The sequence below is a fragment of the Oncorhynchus nerka genome, linkage group LG11 (assembly GCF_034236695.1).
Source record: "Oncorhynchus nerka isolate Pitt River linkage group LG11, Oner_Uvic_2.0, whole genome shotgun sequence".
Taxonomy (NCBI): Eukaryota; Metazoa; Chordata; class Actinopteri; order Salmoniformes; family Salmonidae; genus Oncorhynchus; species Oncorhynchus nerka.
Window position 1 is genome coordinate 18,871,538 of NC_088406.1, and position 18,229 is coordinate 18,889,766.

General features: G+C 44.7%; 1 protein-coding gene across 4 annotated transcripts in view; it reads left to right on the forward strand.

The window, feature by feature from the left end:
- Nucleotides 1-2,010: 2,010 nt before the first annotated feature.
- Nucleotides 2,011-18,229, forward strand: part of LOC115120540 (glutamate receptor 4) — a 188,513-nt gene continuing 172,294 nt past the window's right edge. For 2 of the 4 annotated variants that reach the window (XM_065024276.1, XM_065024274.1), the window contains exons 1-2: nucleotides 2,013-2,395; nucleotides 5,674-5,832. In XM_065024276.1, the coding sequence (XP_064880348.1) occupies nucleotides 2,308-2,395; nucleotides 5,674-5,832 (247 nt within the window). In that variant the 5' untranslated portion in view covers nucleotides 2,013-2,307. Of the gene's footprint in view, nucleotides 2,396-5,673; nucleotides 5,833-18,229 lie in introns of all 4 variants that reach the window. The other 2 variants (XM_065024275.1, XM_065024277.1) reach the window with 2 other exon arrangements.

The following is an 18,229-nucleotide window of genomic DNA, read 5'->3' on the forward strand; positions in this document are numbered from 1 at the left end:
TTTAAGTGCTAGGCTACCTGCCCCCTAGGGGTGTGTGTGTGTGGATGTGTGTATGTGTGTGTGTGCGTGACTCCGCCGTCCAGGGTGACAGTGGAGGTGAGTCGTCTATCTCATGCTGAGAGGGGTGCTGAGGGAGAACAATGGTTCATTGATTTCAACCAATCACTGAGTCTATACTGAGCAGAAAGCCTTTTCAATGCATTCATACCGACCAAATATGGTAGGCTATTGCTATACAAAGTTACCGATTGCACACCGGGCATAGATTAATATGTGAGCCTGTAAGCCTTAGCATATACATTAGCCTATCAGCTTCACAGGCTTAATGACAAGTGTTCTGGTGTAGCCAAATACACTCTGATGTGCTTGGTTGGAATAGAAAGCCACTGCTCTTTTTGCCCACTGTGGCCAACACTCTTGGCTCACACATTTGTGTAGACCTCTGGTACAAACTAAAACTGAACGAGCTGAATGCCGTGCTAAAGTTGTATAGTTCAAAACGTTTAAAACAAAAACAGTAAATATCCAGTAGCCTAGATAGTCTACAGTCTTCCCTGGTTCACAGTGTGGTTTCAGCACCATGGACAGCGGCAGGCTAATGCTGTGTGTGAAGTTAAACAATTATTAGACTATTCACTCTGGAATTCCTTTAGCTACGCTCTGGGTTGAATGAAGGCAGCGCTCACACCGATAGGAGGCTATGGTCATTGAGGGACCGGAGACAGATTCTTTCCGTTTAACTCCGTGACAAATAGCCGTTTCTCTCCGTGATCCCAACCCGTATGTCAGTCTTTCGGTTTACCGGCGGCGCTGACGATTATGAATGAGGAGCCAGACACAGTTGATGCCAGAAAAGAAAACACGCGTTTTATTCGATTAATGCTCTCTCTCAACTCCCGCTCATTCAGAGACTCCGGACTCCCGCTCATTCAGAGAATCCGGACTCCCGCTCCTTCATCTACATTCGCGGCTCTGCGAGGCAGGGGGCTTGTTTAGCCGTGCACTCTAATGGGTGTGAGGAGATGGATGGGAAAAACTGCGCAGGGCGGGGCGGGGGTTCGGGTTGGAGCCCATTGGTGCGTGCAAAGAACACGCATTTACAATGGGAGAGAGAGAGAAGGAGAGACAGCGAGCGATTTTTGCACTTTATTTATTTTGTATTTCAATCCAATTATATTATTTAAAATATTTCAGTTAGGTGGAAAGTGTTGTTTTCTTTGAAGTAAATTTAGATTAGAAATATAGATTTTGAATACGGTTTCTTTCATTTAATGTTGTGTTGTAGAATATTTATATAAAGGAAATTTGTCTTTTGTGTCTGTTTTTTTGACAGAGCCATACTGTGCAATCACATATTGAGGTGGAATCACATTCCGTACACAACTCACGTAGGGGGTAGCCTATGCGTTAGTCTACGTGTTTAGGCGTACTTATCAAACTATAGAAACACAAAAATAGTGTTTAAAAAGAATTGTCTCTGTCACCGGTGAAGGGACACGAGCCTATAAAAGCACCTGAATTGCCTTCCCAATTGCCACAGCCCCGCAGCAGCGCCGTTAATGAAAACTCCGCGAAGGATGATCCCCTTTCCGCTCTCTAAACGAGACTAATCCTTATCAAAAGAGCTGTTTGATTTACCGCAATGTCTAGTTAAAGAAGACAGGGTTGGAAGAGATAGATTGAAGGAGGGGTGGACTGTCAGTCTTTCGGTTTGTGACGTGTGTTGATGTGTGCTCTCTCTCAACTGTGTGTGTGTGTGTGTGTGTGTGTGTGTGTGTGTGTGTGTGTGTGTGCGTGCAAAGAGCATTTACAATGGGAGAGACAGAGAGAGACAGGAGCGCTTTGAGGTGGAATCACATGTCCAATCCTTCCATGCAGACGCTCCTCACCACTGGCGAGTTGTTCTCTCTGTCTTTTCAGGGTTGGAAGAGATAGATTGAAGGAGGGGTGGACTGTGTGTGTGTGTGTGTGTGTGTGTGTGTGTGTGTGTGTGTGTGTGTGTGAGAGAGAGAGAGAGACAGAGAGTGAGGGCGCGCATGTCCAATCCTTCCATGCAGACGCTCCTCACCACTGGCGAGTTGTTCTCTCTGTCTTTTCCTTCTCGCGCTCTCTTCCACCCATCTTGCATGTGCTCGGTTTAGTGTTTACCGAGCCGGACAGAGCTCTCTCCAGCGGTAGCGGACACTGCGGGGGAACAAAACCACTATGGATTGCTAATACTCGGGTTTATTTTTCTCTTTTCCCACCTTCTCTCTCGCCTTGTTTCCTCCTCCTCCATGTCTCTCCACAGTTTTTAAGGGACGGAAAATGAGGATTATTTACTCGCACTTTGTCGGCGTGTTTTCCGCCCTTTGGGGGCTAGCGACTGGGGCTTTCCCCAGCAGTGTTCAAATAGGTGAGTAGGCTAAGACCTTTCAAAATAGACACTTCTTATAGCCGGGGTTTTAATGAGTCTTAAATTGTTTTCATCCCCAATCATGTTAATTTAATTAAAGAGGATTTACATTGCCATTATTTCTGATAACCTAAGTAGCCTACAGAGGGAAAACGCTTTCTGTTTGGCTGATGTGTCCCAGGTGATTATTCATAATTGTGGTAATTGTTTTCCTGCTGTCGGAGATGGAGGTTAAACGCCCCCCCCCCACTCTCTCTCCCTCTCTCTCTCTCTCTCTCTCTCTCTCTCTCTCTCTCTCTCTCTCTCTCTTCCCTCTTTCGCGTTATTTGTAATTTTCAAACGGGCACCCTGCGCTCATTATTGTTTTAGGGCGCTTTGTTCAATACGATGCTGTTCTGAGTCAGATCGCTACTGCATCATCTTCCCGTGCCATACATAGCAGGATAACCCTGGCTATCGATCCGAGCCCGAATCGTTCAGCCGGGACTAGACCCGGATCAGAGTTTCTATTAAACATGATCCACTGCCCTGAGTTAGTTGTATACCCCATCCTATAACAGTCCTACACACATGCACACACACAGACACGCACACACACACACACACAGTGCTCTGTTCTGGAGGTGTGTGTTAATGTATGCTCCGCATCACTCCTTGTGAGGTGCAGGGGGAGAGGAACTGTAATGAGACTCTGGTCTCTGACTCTTTCTCGTTCCTTTCACTGAGCTGCCGATAAAGTTAATGCGCGAATATGGTCTGCTGGTTACACACACACACACACACACACACACACACACACACACACACACACACACACACACACACACACACACACACACACACACACACACACACACACACACACACACACACACACACACACACCTCAAACCCTATCCGCCTGTTCACTTGAGAAAGTATTTGCATATAGCTTCAATACACAGAAGTGGAACTTAAGGCAGAGGAAAACCAATTCCTTGGAGAATATAAAAATATCATGCAATGTTACAATGACTTGGAAATAGACTTCGTACTTGTAGTTAATGTACCGCAAATGGGCCGACCAACCAGTGCTCCCGCACAGTGGCTAACCGGGCGTGTGTGTCCCACCAACCCCCTTTACGCTACTGCTTCTCTCTGTTCATCATAAGTGCATAGTCACTTTAACCATCAGTCAGTTTAACCATATCTACATGTACATACTACCTCAATCAGCCTGACTAACCGGGTTCTGTATGTAGCCTCGCTACTGTATATAGCCTCTCTACTGTATATAGCCTCACTACTGTATATAGCCTCGCTACTGTATATGTCTTTTTACTGTTTTATTTCTTTACTCACCTATTGTTCACCAAATACCTTTTTTTGCACTTTTGGTTAGAACATGTAAGTAAGCATTTCACTGTAAGGTCTACACCTGTTGTATTCAGAGCACGTGACAAATAAACTTTGATTTGAGTTACTGTAGTTACTGCAGTTAATGCTTCTATTGCACAACTGTTGTATGTTTGTGAATGACATGACATTTGAGGTGATGTTTGGGATGTTTGTGAATCACATGACATTTGAGGTGATGTTTGGGATGTTTGTGAATGACATGACATTTGAGGTGATGTTTGGGATGTTTGTGAATCACATGACATTTGAGGTGATGTTCGTGATGTTTGTGAATGACATTTGGAGGTGGTTGCTCTGCTGCCTTGCGCTGCCTTCTCCATTCCTCACTCCTCCCCTGTCATCATTTCCCCTCTCTCACCCTCCCTGACATCTGTCACTTTACCCTTCCTCTCCCTCTCTCTCTCACACTCCCCAAAACGTTCCCTCTCTTCATGTCACTTTACCATTTCTCTCCCCCTCTCTCCCACACTCCCCAAAACTCATTTTACCCTTCCTCTCCCTCTTTTTATATCATTATAAAATGTTTTACCCCTTTTTCGTGATATCCAAAAGTGCAGCTATCGCTGCAACTCCCGTAGGGAAAAGGTTGAGAGGCATGCGTCCTCTGAAACACGACCCCGAAAAGCCACATTGCTTCTTGACACACTGCTCACTTTACCCAGAAGCCAGCCGCACCAATGTGTAGGAGGAAATACGTACACCTGGCGACCGAAGTCAGCATGCATGCGCCCGGCCGCCACAGGGAGTCGCTAGAACGCGATGGGACAAGGACATCCCAGCCGGCAAAACCCTCCCTTAGCCCTGACAATGCTGGACCAATTGTGTACTGACTCATGAGTCTCCCGGGTAAGGCTGGCTGCAACACAGTCCGTGATCGAACCTGGATCTGTAGTGACGCCTCTAGCAATGTGATGCAGTGCCTTAGACCACGGTGCCATTCGAGAGGCTCTTCATCTATCATCTTACCCTTCCTCTATCGCTTTCCCTCCCAGCCACTCTTCCTCTCTCCATCTGTCATTTCACTTTACCCTACCTCTCCCTCTAACGCTCACCGTTCCCACCACTCTTCCTCTCTCCATCTGTCACTTTACCCTTCCTCTCCCTCTATCTCTCACCCTCATGCCACTCTTCCTCTCTTCATTTGTCACCTTACCCTTCCTCTCCCTCTATATCTCACCCTCACGCCACTCTTCATCTGTCACCTTACCCTTCTTCTCCTCTATCTCTCACCCTCACGCCACTCTTCCTCTATTCATTTGTCACCTTACCCTTCCTCTCCCTCTATATCTCACCCTCACGCCACTCTTCATCTGTCACCTTACCCTTCTTCTCCTCTATCTCTCACCCTCACGCCACTCTTCCTCTCTTCATTTGTCACCTTACCCTTCCTCTCCCTCTATATCTCACCCTCACGCCACTCTTCCTCTCTCCATCTGTCACCTTATCCTTCCTCTCCTTACCCTCTGTCATACTCTGGTATTTTTGATGTCTCTCTGTCATCTTTCTATGTCTCTCTCTCTGTCTTAATCTCACACTTTCTCGCTACCCCTCTCTCTCCTCTGTCCTACTCTCTCCCTATGTCTCTCTCTCTCTGTCTTAATCTCACACTTTCTCGCTACCCTTCTCTCTCCTCTGTCCTACTCTCTCCCTATGTCTCTCTCTCTCTCCCCCCCTATTTTTCAGAATCCCCTACGGGTGCAAGTCTTTGTTCTTATCCTACCACTAGAAAGCTTGATGATGAGTTGGCTATTTGAATCAGCTGTGTAGTGCTATGTCAAAAACCAAAATGTCCACCCAGCGGGGGCCCAAGGACCGAGTTTGGGAAACCCTGTGCCAATGAAGCACAGTTCAAAACCAACTGTCTTTCTCCTCATCTATAGGTGGTCTATTTATCAGGAACACAGATCAGGAGTACACAGCATTTCGACTGGCTATCTTCCTGCACAACACCAGCCCCAATGCCACGGAGGCTCCATTCAACCTTGTACCCCATGTCGACAACATTGAGACAGCTAACAGCTTCGCCGTCACAAATGCCTGTGAGTACAACCAGATAAGAGTGTGTGTGTGTGTGTGTGTGTGTGTGTGTGTGTGTGTGTTTGCATGTGCACTCAAACCTTGTACCACACTCATGGAGTGTCAGCTATCAATCAAGAGTTAGAGGTCTATATGAGGCTGTCATTCACTATAGAAGGATGGGCAAGGGGGTGCCAAGGGGTTGCTGTGTCTGCTTAGCTTGAGAACATGACTCATCTTTGTGTACAATGAGATGAGGGAGGTCTATGTGATGTCATCAACGTCTAGATCCCTCAGGAAGTACATCTGCACTGGGAACATAATGGAGTCTCCATGGATCTCCTCTTGGTAAATGGAACTGAATGGAACTATTCGGTTCTATTGTTCCATATGGACGTCCTTGTCTTTCTTATGAGATAATCTCTATCTAAACCTTCTTTAAATCATCCCCAGAGTTGTGTGTCATATTGAGGCCCAATAAAAATGTTTTCTACGGTTAAGCCAGGCTAATTTCCATCATGTTGAATTTGGCCCAAGGACTAAAGCTCTGTGGTTAATTTGGCAAATTGAAGCAAGAGTAACAGTGGGAAATGAAAGACAATCGCATTTACTGGCTTGGAATAGATTATCGAAAAAAGCAATGTGAGAAGGAAATTAAGTGTGGTTGTGTGTTTGTTGTGCTTTGAATAAGGATGCAGCTGTTGACTTATCGAGACCAAATTTGTCAAAGTCATCCTCAACTACCCTCTCTCACTAGCTGCTACTGCTACTGCTGAGGGCAGCTTTGTTATTTCTATATGAAGAACTGTTGGTGACTTCCCTCTGACTGTAGAAGGCTGTGACTGGGCCAGCTCCATCTCTGATGCTCAGAGATGGAGCACGCTGCTTAGACCACCGTGCCACCACAGTTCACTATGGTCGGTCTGTCTGTCTGTCTGTCTGTCTGTCTGTCTGTCTGTCTGTCTGTCTGTCTGTCTGTCTGTCTGTCTGTCTGTCTGTCTGTCTGTCTGTCTGTCTGTCTGTCTGTCTGTCTGTCTGTCTGTCTGTCTGTCTGTCTGTCTGTCTGTCTCTGTCTCTTAGACTGTTGCACAGTAAACCGAAACTTCAGTACTTTTTCAATACGAGATCATGAAAAACGTTTCGTTACTATAATTTTTGTTACCTTCGGTAATTATTAAAAATGTGTCTTGCGTCATCTACTGATTGAGACAGGATGAAGTCTGTCCATCAGTGCAGCTGATGTCCCCTCATAGCGCAAGTACACCGTGTCTGCAATGTTGCAACTGTTAATTACTGTACGCAGAACAATGTCCATTACAGGCTACAACACTTTCAATGCAAGAAGGTACCGGTAGATTCCGGCTTTGTTGGCTAACTTTCCTTGCTAGCGTACATCTGAAGCTAACACCAATATACTACCCATGTCCTTTTTTGTTCCAAACAAATTGCTCACCAAACTATATCATTTTATTTTTATTGCACAAAACACCAGTATACATACAGGAAGTATACAAATAAGCAAACAAGCAAACAAACAAACAAACAAACAACCAAACAAACAAGAACAACATGTAAGGCTGTAAAGTAACAAAATGTGGAAAAAGTAAAGGGGTCTGAGTACTTTCTGAATCCACTATATATGCTACATGCTAAAAGATACAAAACAAAGTACAGATTATAAAACAGACCTATTGACTGTTTTTATAGTTTTCTTATTTAAATAATGTAGAATGATCTTAATGTACTGCTCGAACTGCTCATAGAAAACAAGGAAGAGTGGTTATTTATTAGTGATTTTACATGTATTTATATTACATTTCAGAGGTTACATTGTTTTTCTTTATTCTTATTGCAGTTTAAAGAAACTCAGCAGCACATTCTCCGATAATAAACAAAAATATCATCAGGAATATTATCAATTATAAATCTAAAAATATCTTGCCATAATCTCTTTACAAGTAGACAATGTCAAAATAAATGCTAAACTGTTTCTGGATGCTGAACACAAAAAAAGTACAATTAATATGAATGTCTTTTTTGAGTTTCTTCAGGTAATGATTCACAGGTTAATAGTTCTGGATCACTCTGAAAGAGACCTTTCACCGTGTTAACAAGCAGGTATTTGTGTGGTAATAACCAAACCTTTTTCCAACAAATACTATTGACAAGTGTATCCCAGTATGTTGTGACATAAGGAATAGATACAACATCCTTTTAAAACAAAGCAGGTATAGACCTATTGTTGTAAACACATGTTTACTACTGAAGAGTCAACCGGACTAAACAAGGGTATCTCGAGAAGGTGTGGTCTGGTTACACCTCTAAACAGCATGAGAGTCCAAGATGGAAAAGCTTCAAATACTATGGCCAACTCTCTTGGTGTAACGGGGATATTGTAAAGAGATCAAAATTCCTTGAGTAACAACCCATATGCATTAAAACATTTACTCACCAGTAGGATGTGATTATCAAACCCATTCTTAAAAAAACAAATAATTGTTCCTATGCAAAATATCATATTTGTTCCAAATGAAATACCTATATTTATTAATGACCATGGTACGAACACTTGTCTATGAAAAGCAAGTCATTTGGTAAGAATCTTATCAATGTTATAGTTACAAAGCAATATCAAATCAAAGCGACCAAAACAGAAGAAGATGTAATGTGGGATAAAATGATATTTAGCACAATTTATCATAAAGAATATTATTCAAAGTAGGGAAATCCCCAAAATGTACTCTCCAAAAAAGTAAACTTTACTCTCCAAATATCTGTAATATCACACCTTTCTATAAACTGCCTTTGTATTCAAAGAAGTTCTCTGTCTCAGAGGCCATCTATCAATACAATTATTCAGAGCAATATTAAAATCTCCTACAAGTAAAGCATTGGGGAACTTGGTTAGCCAATGGAAAACATGCGTTTCCAAAGATTCAAGTAAGTAATCATTTTCAAGTTTGTATTTGAACCCATAAATGTTGGTAGTAATAATGAGGATGTTGTTGTAGTTGATAACAGGACAAGGAAAGTGACCAGAAGGGTCACAATCTGAGTGCAAAATACTTCAACTGAACTGATTCCTTAGAGTGATGACTCCAACGGAACGATCAGAACCATGAGAGAGCATTAAGTCATTTCCACACTGTGATCTCCAGACATCAGTAGAAAAAATAGGTTTAAAGCTGTTTGGCAAATATAATAAGGCTTGGTGCTCCACATTCTATCTAGCATTGAGTCAGTCACGTCTCTCCTGTCTCTCTCCCGGTGTGTGTGAATGACGTCATTACGTCTTAAAGAGGTCTTATAAAAGATGAGATTGCTTCTTCTATGCAAATGTCCCAAATGGAAAGGAAACAGATTTGTCAGCTGTAGTCCCATGAAATCAGTCCAAAACTACAACTCAATGCATTCACACACTCCTATTGAATATGCATTCACCTGTACTGTGAATGGACCTAGGCAACATTTTAATTTACCCAGTGTATCAATAGAGATTTAAAATTCAAATAAATGATTATCTTTATGTTGTTTTGTTGTTCGATTGGTAAGAACTGTTTAAAAAATTGGTTAAAAAGAAGAAACGTGGATGTCGCTGAAATATTGATGTCAAACATGTCAAATGAAATGAAACTGAAGTCAAAAGATCAGTCTAGTTTGATATCGTTTTTCTATCGTGATGGTTTCGAGTAGCGCAATACTAAACCTGGTATCGGCATTGTAGTAAAAATTCTGGTATAGTGACAACAATATTACACACCGGCTGTCATACTGTGTGTTGTCCTGGGCTGGGCATTGGCTTGGCATTGGCTTGGCTGTGGTGTGTGTGTTGTCCTGGGCTGGGCATTGGCTTAGCTGTGGTGTGTGTGTTGTCCTGGGCTGGGCATTGGCTTGGCTGTGGTGTGTGTTGTCCTGGACTGGGCAATGGCTTGGCTGTGGTGTGTGTGTTGTCCTGGGCTGGGCATTTGATTGGCTGTGGTGTGTGTGTTGTCCTGGGCTGGGCTGTGGTGTGTGTGTTGTCCTGGGCATTGGCTTGGCTGTGGTGTGTGTGTTGTCCTGGGCTGGGCATTGGCTTGGCTGTGGTGTGTGTGTTGTCCTGGGCTGGGCATTGGCTTGGCTGTGGTGTGTGTGTTGTCCTGGGCTTGGCTGGGCTGTGGTGTGTGTGTTGTCCTGGGCTGGGCATTGGCTTGGCTGTGGTGTGTGTGTTGTCCTGGGCTGGGCATTGGCTTGGCTGTGGTGTGTGTGTGGGAGGTTAAAACAGTTGTCCTGCTGCCGATGAAGTGAGTCAGTAGTAACCTGGGCTCTGGGCCTGTTCTTAGTCTTAATGATCCGGTCTGATGAACCTGTGTGTGTATCAAGTGAGTGAGCGTGTGTGTAGCGCAGCAGCGGTGCATTAGTGTCTTATTGTCTGCAATTGTCAGAGCTGGAGAAAGGACTCTGCTGGAGATCCACTGTCTGCTTGTATTACCATTCTCTCTCTCTCTCTCTCTCTCTCTCTCTCTCTCTCTCTCTCTCTCTCTCTCTCTCTCTTTCTCTCTCTCTCTCTCTCTCCCCCTCTCTCTCTGAGGGAGATGTTAGGCAGAAGATGTCTTGAGTTTAAGTTAATAAGATTTACTTCCAGTCCACTTTGGATAGGGAGGAGACATTGGTCGATGGCAGAAAAGATGACAGGGTCTCTCTCCAGTCACAGTAACAAGGTCTCTCTCCAGTCACAGTAACAGGGTCTCTCTCTCCAGACAGGGTCCCTCTCCAGTCACAGTAACAGGGTCTCTCTCCAGTCACAGTAACAGGGTCTCTCTCCAGTGACAGTAACAGGGTCTCTCTCTCCAGACAGGGTCACTCTCCAGTCACAGTAACAGGGTCTCTCTCCAGTCACAGTAACAGGGTCTCTCTCCAGTCACAGTAACAGGGTCTCTCTCCGGTCACAGTAACAGGGTCTCTCTCTCCAGACAGGGTCAATTTCTCCAGTCACAGTAACAGGGTCTCTCTCCAGTCACAGTAACAGGGTCTCTCTCCAGTCACAGTAACAGGGTCTCTCTCTCCAGACAGGGTCAATTTCACCAGTCACAGTAACAGGGTCTCTCTCCAGTCACAGTAACAGGGTCTCTCTCCAGTCACAGTAACAGGGTCTCTCTCCAGTGACAGTAACAGGGTCTCTCTCTCCAGACAGGGTCAATTTCACCAGTCACAGTAACAGGGTCTCTCTCCAGTCACAGTAACAGGGTCTCTCTCCAGTCACAGTAACAGGGTCTCTCTCCGGTCACAGTAACAGGGTCTCTCTTTCAGACAGGGTCAATTTCTCCAGTCACAGTAACAGGGTCTCTCTCCAGTCACAGTAACAGGGTCTCTCTCCAGTCACAGTAACAGGGTCTCTCTCCAGTCACAGTAACAGGGTCTCTCTCTCCAGACAGGGTCAATTTCACCAGTCACAGTAACAGGGTCTCTCTCCAGTCACAGTAACAGGGTCTCTCTCCAGTCACAGTAACAGGGTCTCTCTCCGGTCACAGTAACAGGGTCTCTCTTTTCAGACAGGGTCAATTTCTCCAGTCACAGTAACAGGGTCTCTCTCCAGTCACAGTAACAGGGTCTCTCTCCAGTCACAGTAACAGGGTCTCTCTCCAGTCACAGTAACAGGGTCTCTCTCTCCAGACAGGGTCAATTTCACCAGTCACAGTAACAGGGTCTCTCTCCAGTCACAGTAACAGGGTCTCTCTCCAGTCACAGTAACAGGGTCTCTCTCCAGTCACAGTAACAGGGTCTCTCTCCGGTCACAGTAACAGGGTCTCTCTCTTCAGACAGGGTCAATTTCTCCAGTCACAGTAACAGGGTCTCTCTCCAGTCACAGTAACAGGATCTCTCTCCAGTCACAGTAACAGGGTCTCTCTCTCCAGACAGGGTCAATTTCACCAGTCACAGTAACATGGTCTCTCTCCAGTCACAGTAACAGGGTCTTACTCCAGTCAAAGTAACAGGGTCTCTCTCCAGTCACAGTAACAGTGTCTTTCTCTCCAGACAGGGTCTCTCTCCAGTCACAGTAACAGGGTCTCTCTCTCCAGTCAAAGTTACAGGGTATTTCTCCAATTACAGTAACAGGGTCTCTCTCTCCAGGCAGGGTCTCTCTCCAGTCACATTAACAGGGTCTCTCTCTCCAGACAGGGTCTCTCTCCAGTCACAGTAACAGGGTCTCTCTCCAGTCACAGTAACAGGGTCTCTCTCTCCAGGCAGGGTCTCTCTCCAGTCACAGTAACAGGGTCTCTCTCTCTCTAGACAGGGTTTCTCTCCAGTCACAGTAACAGGGTCTCTCTCCGGTCACAGTAACAGGGTCTCTCTCTCCAGACAGGGTAAATTTCTCCAGTCACAGTAACAGGGTCTCTCTCCATTCACAGTAACAGGGTCTTTCTGGTCCCCACAAGGATAGTAAAATCAAACACACACTTTCAGGGCTCATCAGGGGAGGAATGTTTGGCAAATGAAGCGCTGCTCTGTGAATGTATCCGTCTGCTCTGACAGTTTTCTCTCTTTTCCTGGGGCAGGGAATAACAAGCGGAACAATTTCATCTCTCTCTCTCTCTCTCTCTCTCTCTCTCTCTCTCTCTTTCCCAATTTCTCTCTCTCTCTCTTTCCCAATTACTCTCTGCATATTTTACCTTCCTCCTCCTCTTAACAGGTGTGGTAAATCAATCTCTAAATTAATCTCCTGCTCTTGTGAGATGTTCAGAATGAAAATGATAATCGTCTGACCTTGAGTAGTCTGAAAAGACCATTAACTACATCACTCAGAGACCTGAAAAGACAATTAACTACATCACTCAGAGACCTGAAAAGACAATTAACTACATCACTCAGAGACCTGAAAAGACCATTAACTACATCACTCAGAGACCTGAAAAGACCATTAACTACATCACTCTTTCATCCAGGAACAACAGATCTCAGGGTCACATGTGTTCATATTCACTCTTGATTCAGTGTGTGTGTGTGTGTGTGTGTGTGTGTGTGTGTGTGTGTGTGTGTGTGTGTGTGTGTGTGTGTGTGTGTGTGTGTGTGTGTGTGAGTGAGTGAGTGAGTGAGTGAGTGAGTGAGTGAGTGAGTGAGTGAGTGAGTGAGTGAGTGAGTGAGTGAGTGAGTGAGTGAGTGAGTGAGTGAGTGAGTGAGTGAGTGAGTGAGTGAGTGAGTGAGTGAGTGAGTGAGTGAGTGAGTGAGTGAGTGAGTGAGTGAGTGAGTGAGTGAGTGAGTGAGTGAGTGAGTGCGTGTGCTGGTGCGTGTGTGTGTGAGATGACATCATGATTATGAGCTCCCATAGGCCGGCGCACAATTGGCCCGGAGTCGTACGGGTTAGGGTAGGCCGTCGTACGGGTTAGGGTAGGCCGTCATACGGGTTAGGGTAGGCCGTCGTAAGGGTTAGGGTAGGCCGTCGTACGGGTTAGGGTAGGCCGTCTATGTAAATAAGAATGTGTTCTTAACTGACTTGCCGAGTTAAATAAAGGTTAAATACAATTAAATAAAAATGATGGCGACAACAATGACAAGGATATATTGTCAATGTGAGGGGTAGGATGTAGTACTGAGACTATATACAAGGAGAACAGGTACCGAGTCAATGTGAGGGGTAGGATGTAGTACTGAGACTATATACAAGTAGAACAGGTACCGAGTCAATGTGAGGGGTACGATGAGGTAATGAGACTACATACAAGTAGAACAGGTACCGAGTCAATGTGAGGGGTACGATGGAGTACTGAGACTATATACAAGGAGAACAGGTACCGAATCAATGTGAGGGGTACGATGTAGTACTGAGACTATATACAAGGAGAACAGGTACCGAGTCAATGTGAGGGGTACGATGTAGTACTGAGACTATATACAAGTAGAACAGGTACCGAGTCAATGTGAGGGGTACGATGAGGTAATGAGACTACATACAAGTAGAACAGGTACCGAGTCAATGTGAGGGGTACGATGGAGTACTGAGACTATATACAAGGAGAACAGGTACCGAATCAATGTGAGGGGTACGATGTAGTACTGAGACTATATACAAGGAGAACAGGTACCGAGTCAATGTGAGGGGTACGATGTAGTACTGAGACTATATACAAGGAGAACAGGTACCGAGTCAATGTGAGGGGTACGATGTAGTACTGAGACTATATACAAGGAGAACAGGTACCGAGTCAATGTGAGGGGTAGGATGTAGTAATGAGACAATTTACAGGGGGGAATGTGTTCCTAGTCAATGTGAGGGTTACGATGTAGTACTGAGACTATATACAAGGAGAACAGGTACCGAGTCAATGTGAGGGTTACGATGTAGTACTGAGACTATATACAAGGAGAACAGGTACCGAGTCAATGTGAGGGGTACGATGTAGTACTGAGACTATATACAAGGAGAACAGGTACCGAGTCAATGTGAGGGGTACGATGTAGTACTGAGACTATATACAAGGAGAACAGGTACCGAGTCAATGTGAGGGGTAGGATGTAGTAATGAGACAATTTACAGGGGGGAATGTGTTCCTAGTCAATGTGAGGGTTACGATGTAGTACTGAGACTATATACAAGGAGAACAGGTACCGAGTCAATGTGAGGGGTTAGGATGTAGTACTGAGACTATATACAAGGAGAACAGGTACCGAGTCAATGTGAGGGGTACGATGTAGTACTGAGACTATATACAAGGAGAACAGGTACCGAGTCAATGTGAGGGGTACGATGTAGTACTGAGACTATATACAAGGAGAACAGGTACCGAGTCAATGTGAGGGGTACGATGTAGTACTGAGACTATATACAAGGAGAACAGGTACCGAGTCAATGTGAGGGGTAGGATGTAGTAATGAGACAATTTACAGGGGGGAATGTGTTCCTAGTCAATGTGAGGGGTACGATGTAGTACTGAGACTATATACAAGGAGAACAGGTACCGAGTCAATGTGAGGGGTACGATGTAGTACTGAGACTATATACAAGGAGAACAGGTACCGAGTCAATGTGAGGGGTACGATGTAGTAATGAGACTATATACAAGGAGAACCGGTACTGAGTCAATGTGAGGGGTAGGATGTAGTACTGAGACTATATACAAGGAGAACATGTACCGAGTCAATGTGAGGGGTACGATGTAGTACTGAGACTATATACAAGGAGAACAGGTACCGAGTCAATGTGAGAGGTACGATGTAGTACTGAGACTATATACAAGGAGAACAGGTACCGAGTCAATGTGAGAGGTACGATGTAGTACTGAGACTATATACAAGGAGAACAGGTACCGAGTCAATGTGAGAGGTACGATGTAGTACTGAGACTATATACAAGGAGAACCGGTACTGAGTCAATGTGAGGGGTAGGATGTAGTACTGAGACTATATACAAGGAGAACAGGTACCGAGTCAATGTGAGGGGTAGGATGTAGTACTGAGACTATATACAAGGAGAACATGTACCGAGTCAATGTGAGGGGTACAATGTAGTACTGAGACTATATACAAGGAGAACCGGTACTGAGTCAATGTGAGGGGTAGGATGTAGTAATGAGACTATATACAAGGAGAACAGGTACCGAGTCAATGTGAGGGGTAGGATGTAGTAATGAGACAATTTACAGGGGGGAATGTGTTCCTAGTCAATGTGAGGGGTACGATGTAGTACTGAGACTATATACAAGGAGAACAGGTACCGAGTCAATGTGAGGGGTACGATGTAGTACTGAGACTATATACAAGGAGAACAGGTACCGAGTCAATGTGAGGGGTAGGATGTAGTAATGAGACGATTTACAGGGGGGAATGTGTTCCTAGTCAATGTGAGGGGTACGATGTAGTACTGAGACTATATACAAGGAGAACCGGTACTGAGTCAATGTGAGGTGTAGGATGTAGTACTGAGACTATATACAAGGAGAACATGTATCGAGTCAATGTGAGGGGTACGATGTAGTACTGAGACTATATACAAGGAGAACAGGTACCGAGTCAATGTGAGGGGTACGATGTAGTACTGAGACTATATACAAGGAGAACAGGTACCGAGTCAATGTGAGGGGTAGGATGTAGTAATGAGACAATTTACAGGGGGGAATGTGTTCCTAGTCAATGTGAGGGTATGATGTAGTACTGAGACTATATACAAGGAGAACCGGTACTGAGTCAATGTGAGGGGTAGGATGTAGTACTGAGACTATATACAAGGAGAACATGTACCGAGTCAATGTGAGGGGTACGATGTAGTACTGAGACTATATACAAGGAGAACAGGTACCGAGTCAATGTGAGTGGGTACGATGTAGTACTGAGACTATATACAAGGAGAACAGGTACCGAGTCAATGTGAGGGGTACGATGTAGTACTGAGACTATATACAAGGAGAACAGGTACCGAGTCAATGTGAGGGGTAGGATGTAGTAATGAGACAATTTACAGGGGGGAATGTGTTCCTAGTCAATGTGAGGGGTACGATGTAGTACTGAGACTATATACAAGGAGAACCGGTACTGAGTCAATGTGAGGGGTAGGATGTAGTACTGAGACTATATACAAGGAGAACATGTACCGAGTCAATGTGAGGGGTACGATGTAGTACTGAGACTATATACAAGGAGAACAGGTACCGAGTCAATGTGAGAGGTACGATGTAGTACTGAGACTATATACAAGGAGAACAGGTACCGAGTTAATGTGAGAGGTACGATGTAGTACTGAGACTATATACAAGGAGAACAGGTACCGAGTCAATGTGAGAGGTACGATGTAGTACTGAGACTATATACAAGGAGAACCGGTACTGAGTCAATGTGAGGGGTAGGATGTAGTACTGAGACTATATACAATGAGAACATGTACCGAGTCAATGTGAGGGGTACGATGTAGTACTGAGACTATATACAAGGAGAACAGGTACCGAGTCAATGTGAGGGGAACAATGTAGTACTGAGACTATATACAAGGAGAACAGGTACCGAGTCAATGTGAGGGGTAGGATGTAGTACTGAGACTATATACAAGGAGAACATGTACCGAGTCAATGTGAGGGGTACAATGTAGTACTGAGACTATATACAAGGAGAACCGGTACTGAGTCAATGTGAGGGGTAGGATGTAGTACTGAGACTATATACAAGGAGAACATGTACCGAGTCAATGTGAGGGGTACGATGTAGTAATGAGACTATATACAAGGAGAACCGGTACTGAGTCAATGTGAGGGGTAGGATGTAGTACTGAGACTATATACAAGGAGAACATGTACCGAGTCAATGTGAGGGGTACGATGTAGTACTGAGACTATATACAAGGAGAACAGGTACCGAGTCAATGTGAGAGGTACGATGTAGTACTGAGACTATATACAAGGAGAACCGGTACTGAGTCAATGTGAGGGGTAGGATGTAGTACTGAGACTATATACAAGGAGAACATGTACCGAGTCAATGTGAGGGGTACGATGTAGGACTGAGACTATATACAAGGAGAACAGGTACCGAGTCAATGTGAGAGGTACGATGTAGTACTGAGTCTATATACAAGGAGAACCGGTACTGAGTCAATGTGAGGGGTAGGATGTAGTACTGAGACTACATACAAGGAGAACATGTACCGAGTCAATGTGAGGGGTACGATGTAGTACTGAGACTATATACAAGGAGAACAGGTACCGAGTCAATGTGAGGGGTACGATGTAGTACTGAGACTATATACAAGGAGAACAGGTACCGAGTCAATGTGAGAGGTACGATGTAGTACTGAGACTATATACAAGGAGAACCGGTACTGAGTCAATGTGAGGGGTAGGATGTAGTACTGAGACTATATACAAGGAGAACAGGTACCGAGTCAATGTGAGAGGTACGATGTAGTACTGAGACTATATACAAGGAGAACCGGTACTGAGTCAATGTGAGGGGTAGGATGTAGTACTGAGACTATATACAAGGAGAACATGTACCGAGTCAATGTGAGGGGTACGATGTAGTACTGAGACTATATACAAGGAGAACAGGTACCGAGTCAATGTGAGAGGTACGATGTAGTACTGAGACTATATACAAGGAGAACAGGTACCGAGTCAATGTGAGAGGTACGATGTAGTACTGAGACTATATACAAGGAGAACAGGTACCGAGTCAATGTGAGAGGTACGATGTAGTACTGAGACTATATACAAGGAGAACCTGTACTGAGTCAATGTGAGGGGTAGGATGTAGTACTGAGACTATATACAAGGAGAACAGGTATCGAGTCAATGTGAGGGGTAGGATGTAGTACTGAGACTATATACAAGGAGAACATGTACCGAGTCAATGTGAGGGGTACAATGTAGTACTGAGACTATATACAAGGAGAACCGGTACTGAGTCAATGTGAGGGGTAGGATGTAGTAATGAGACTATATACAAGGAGAACAGGTACCGAGT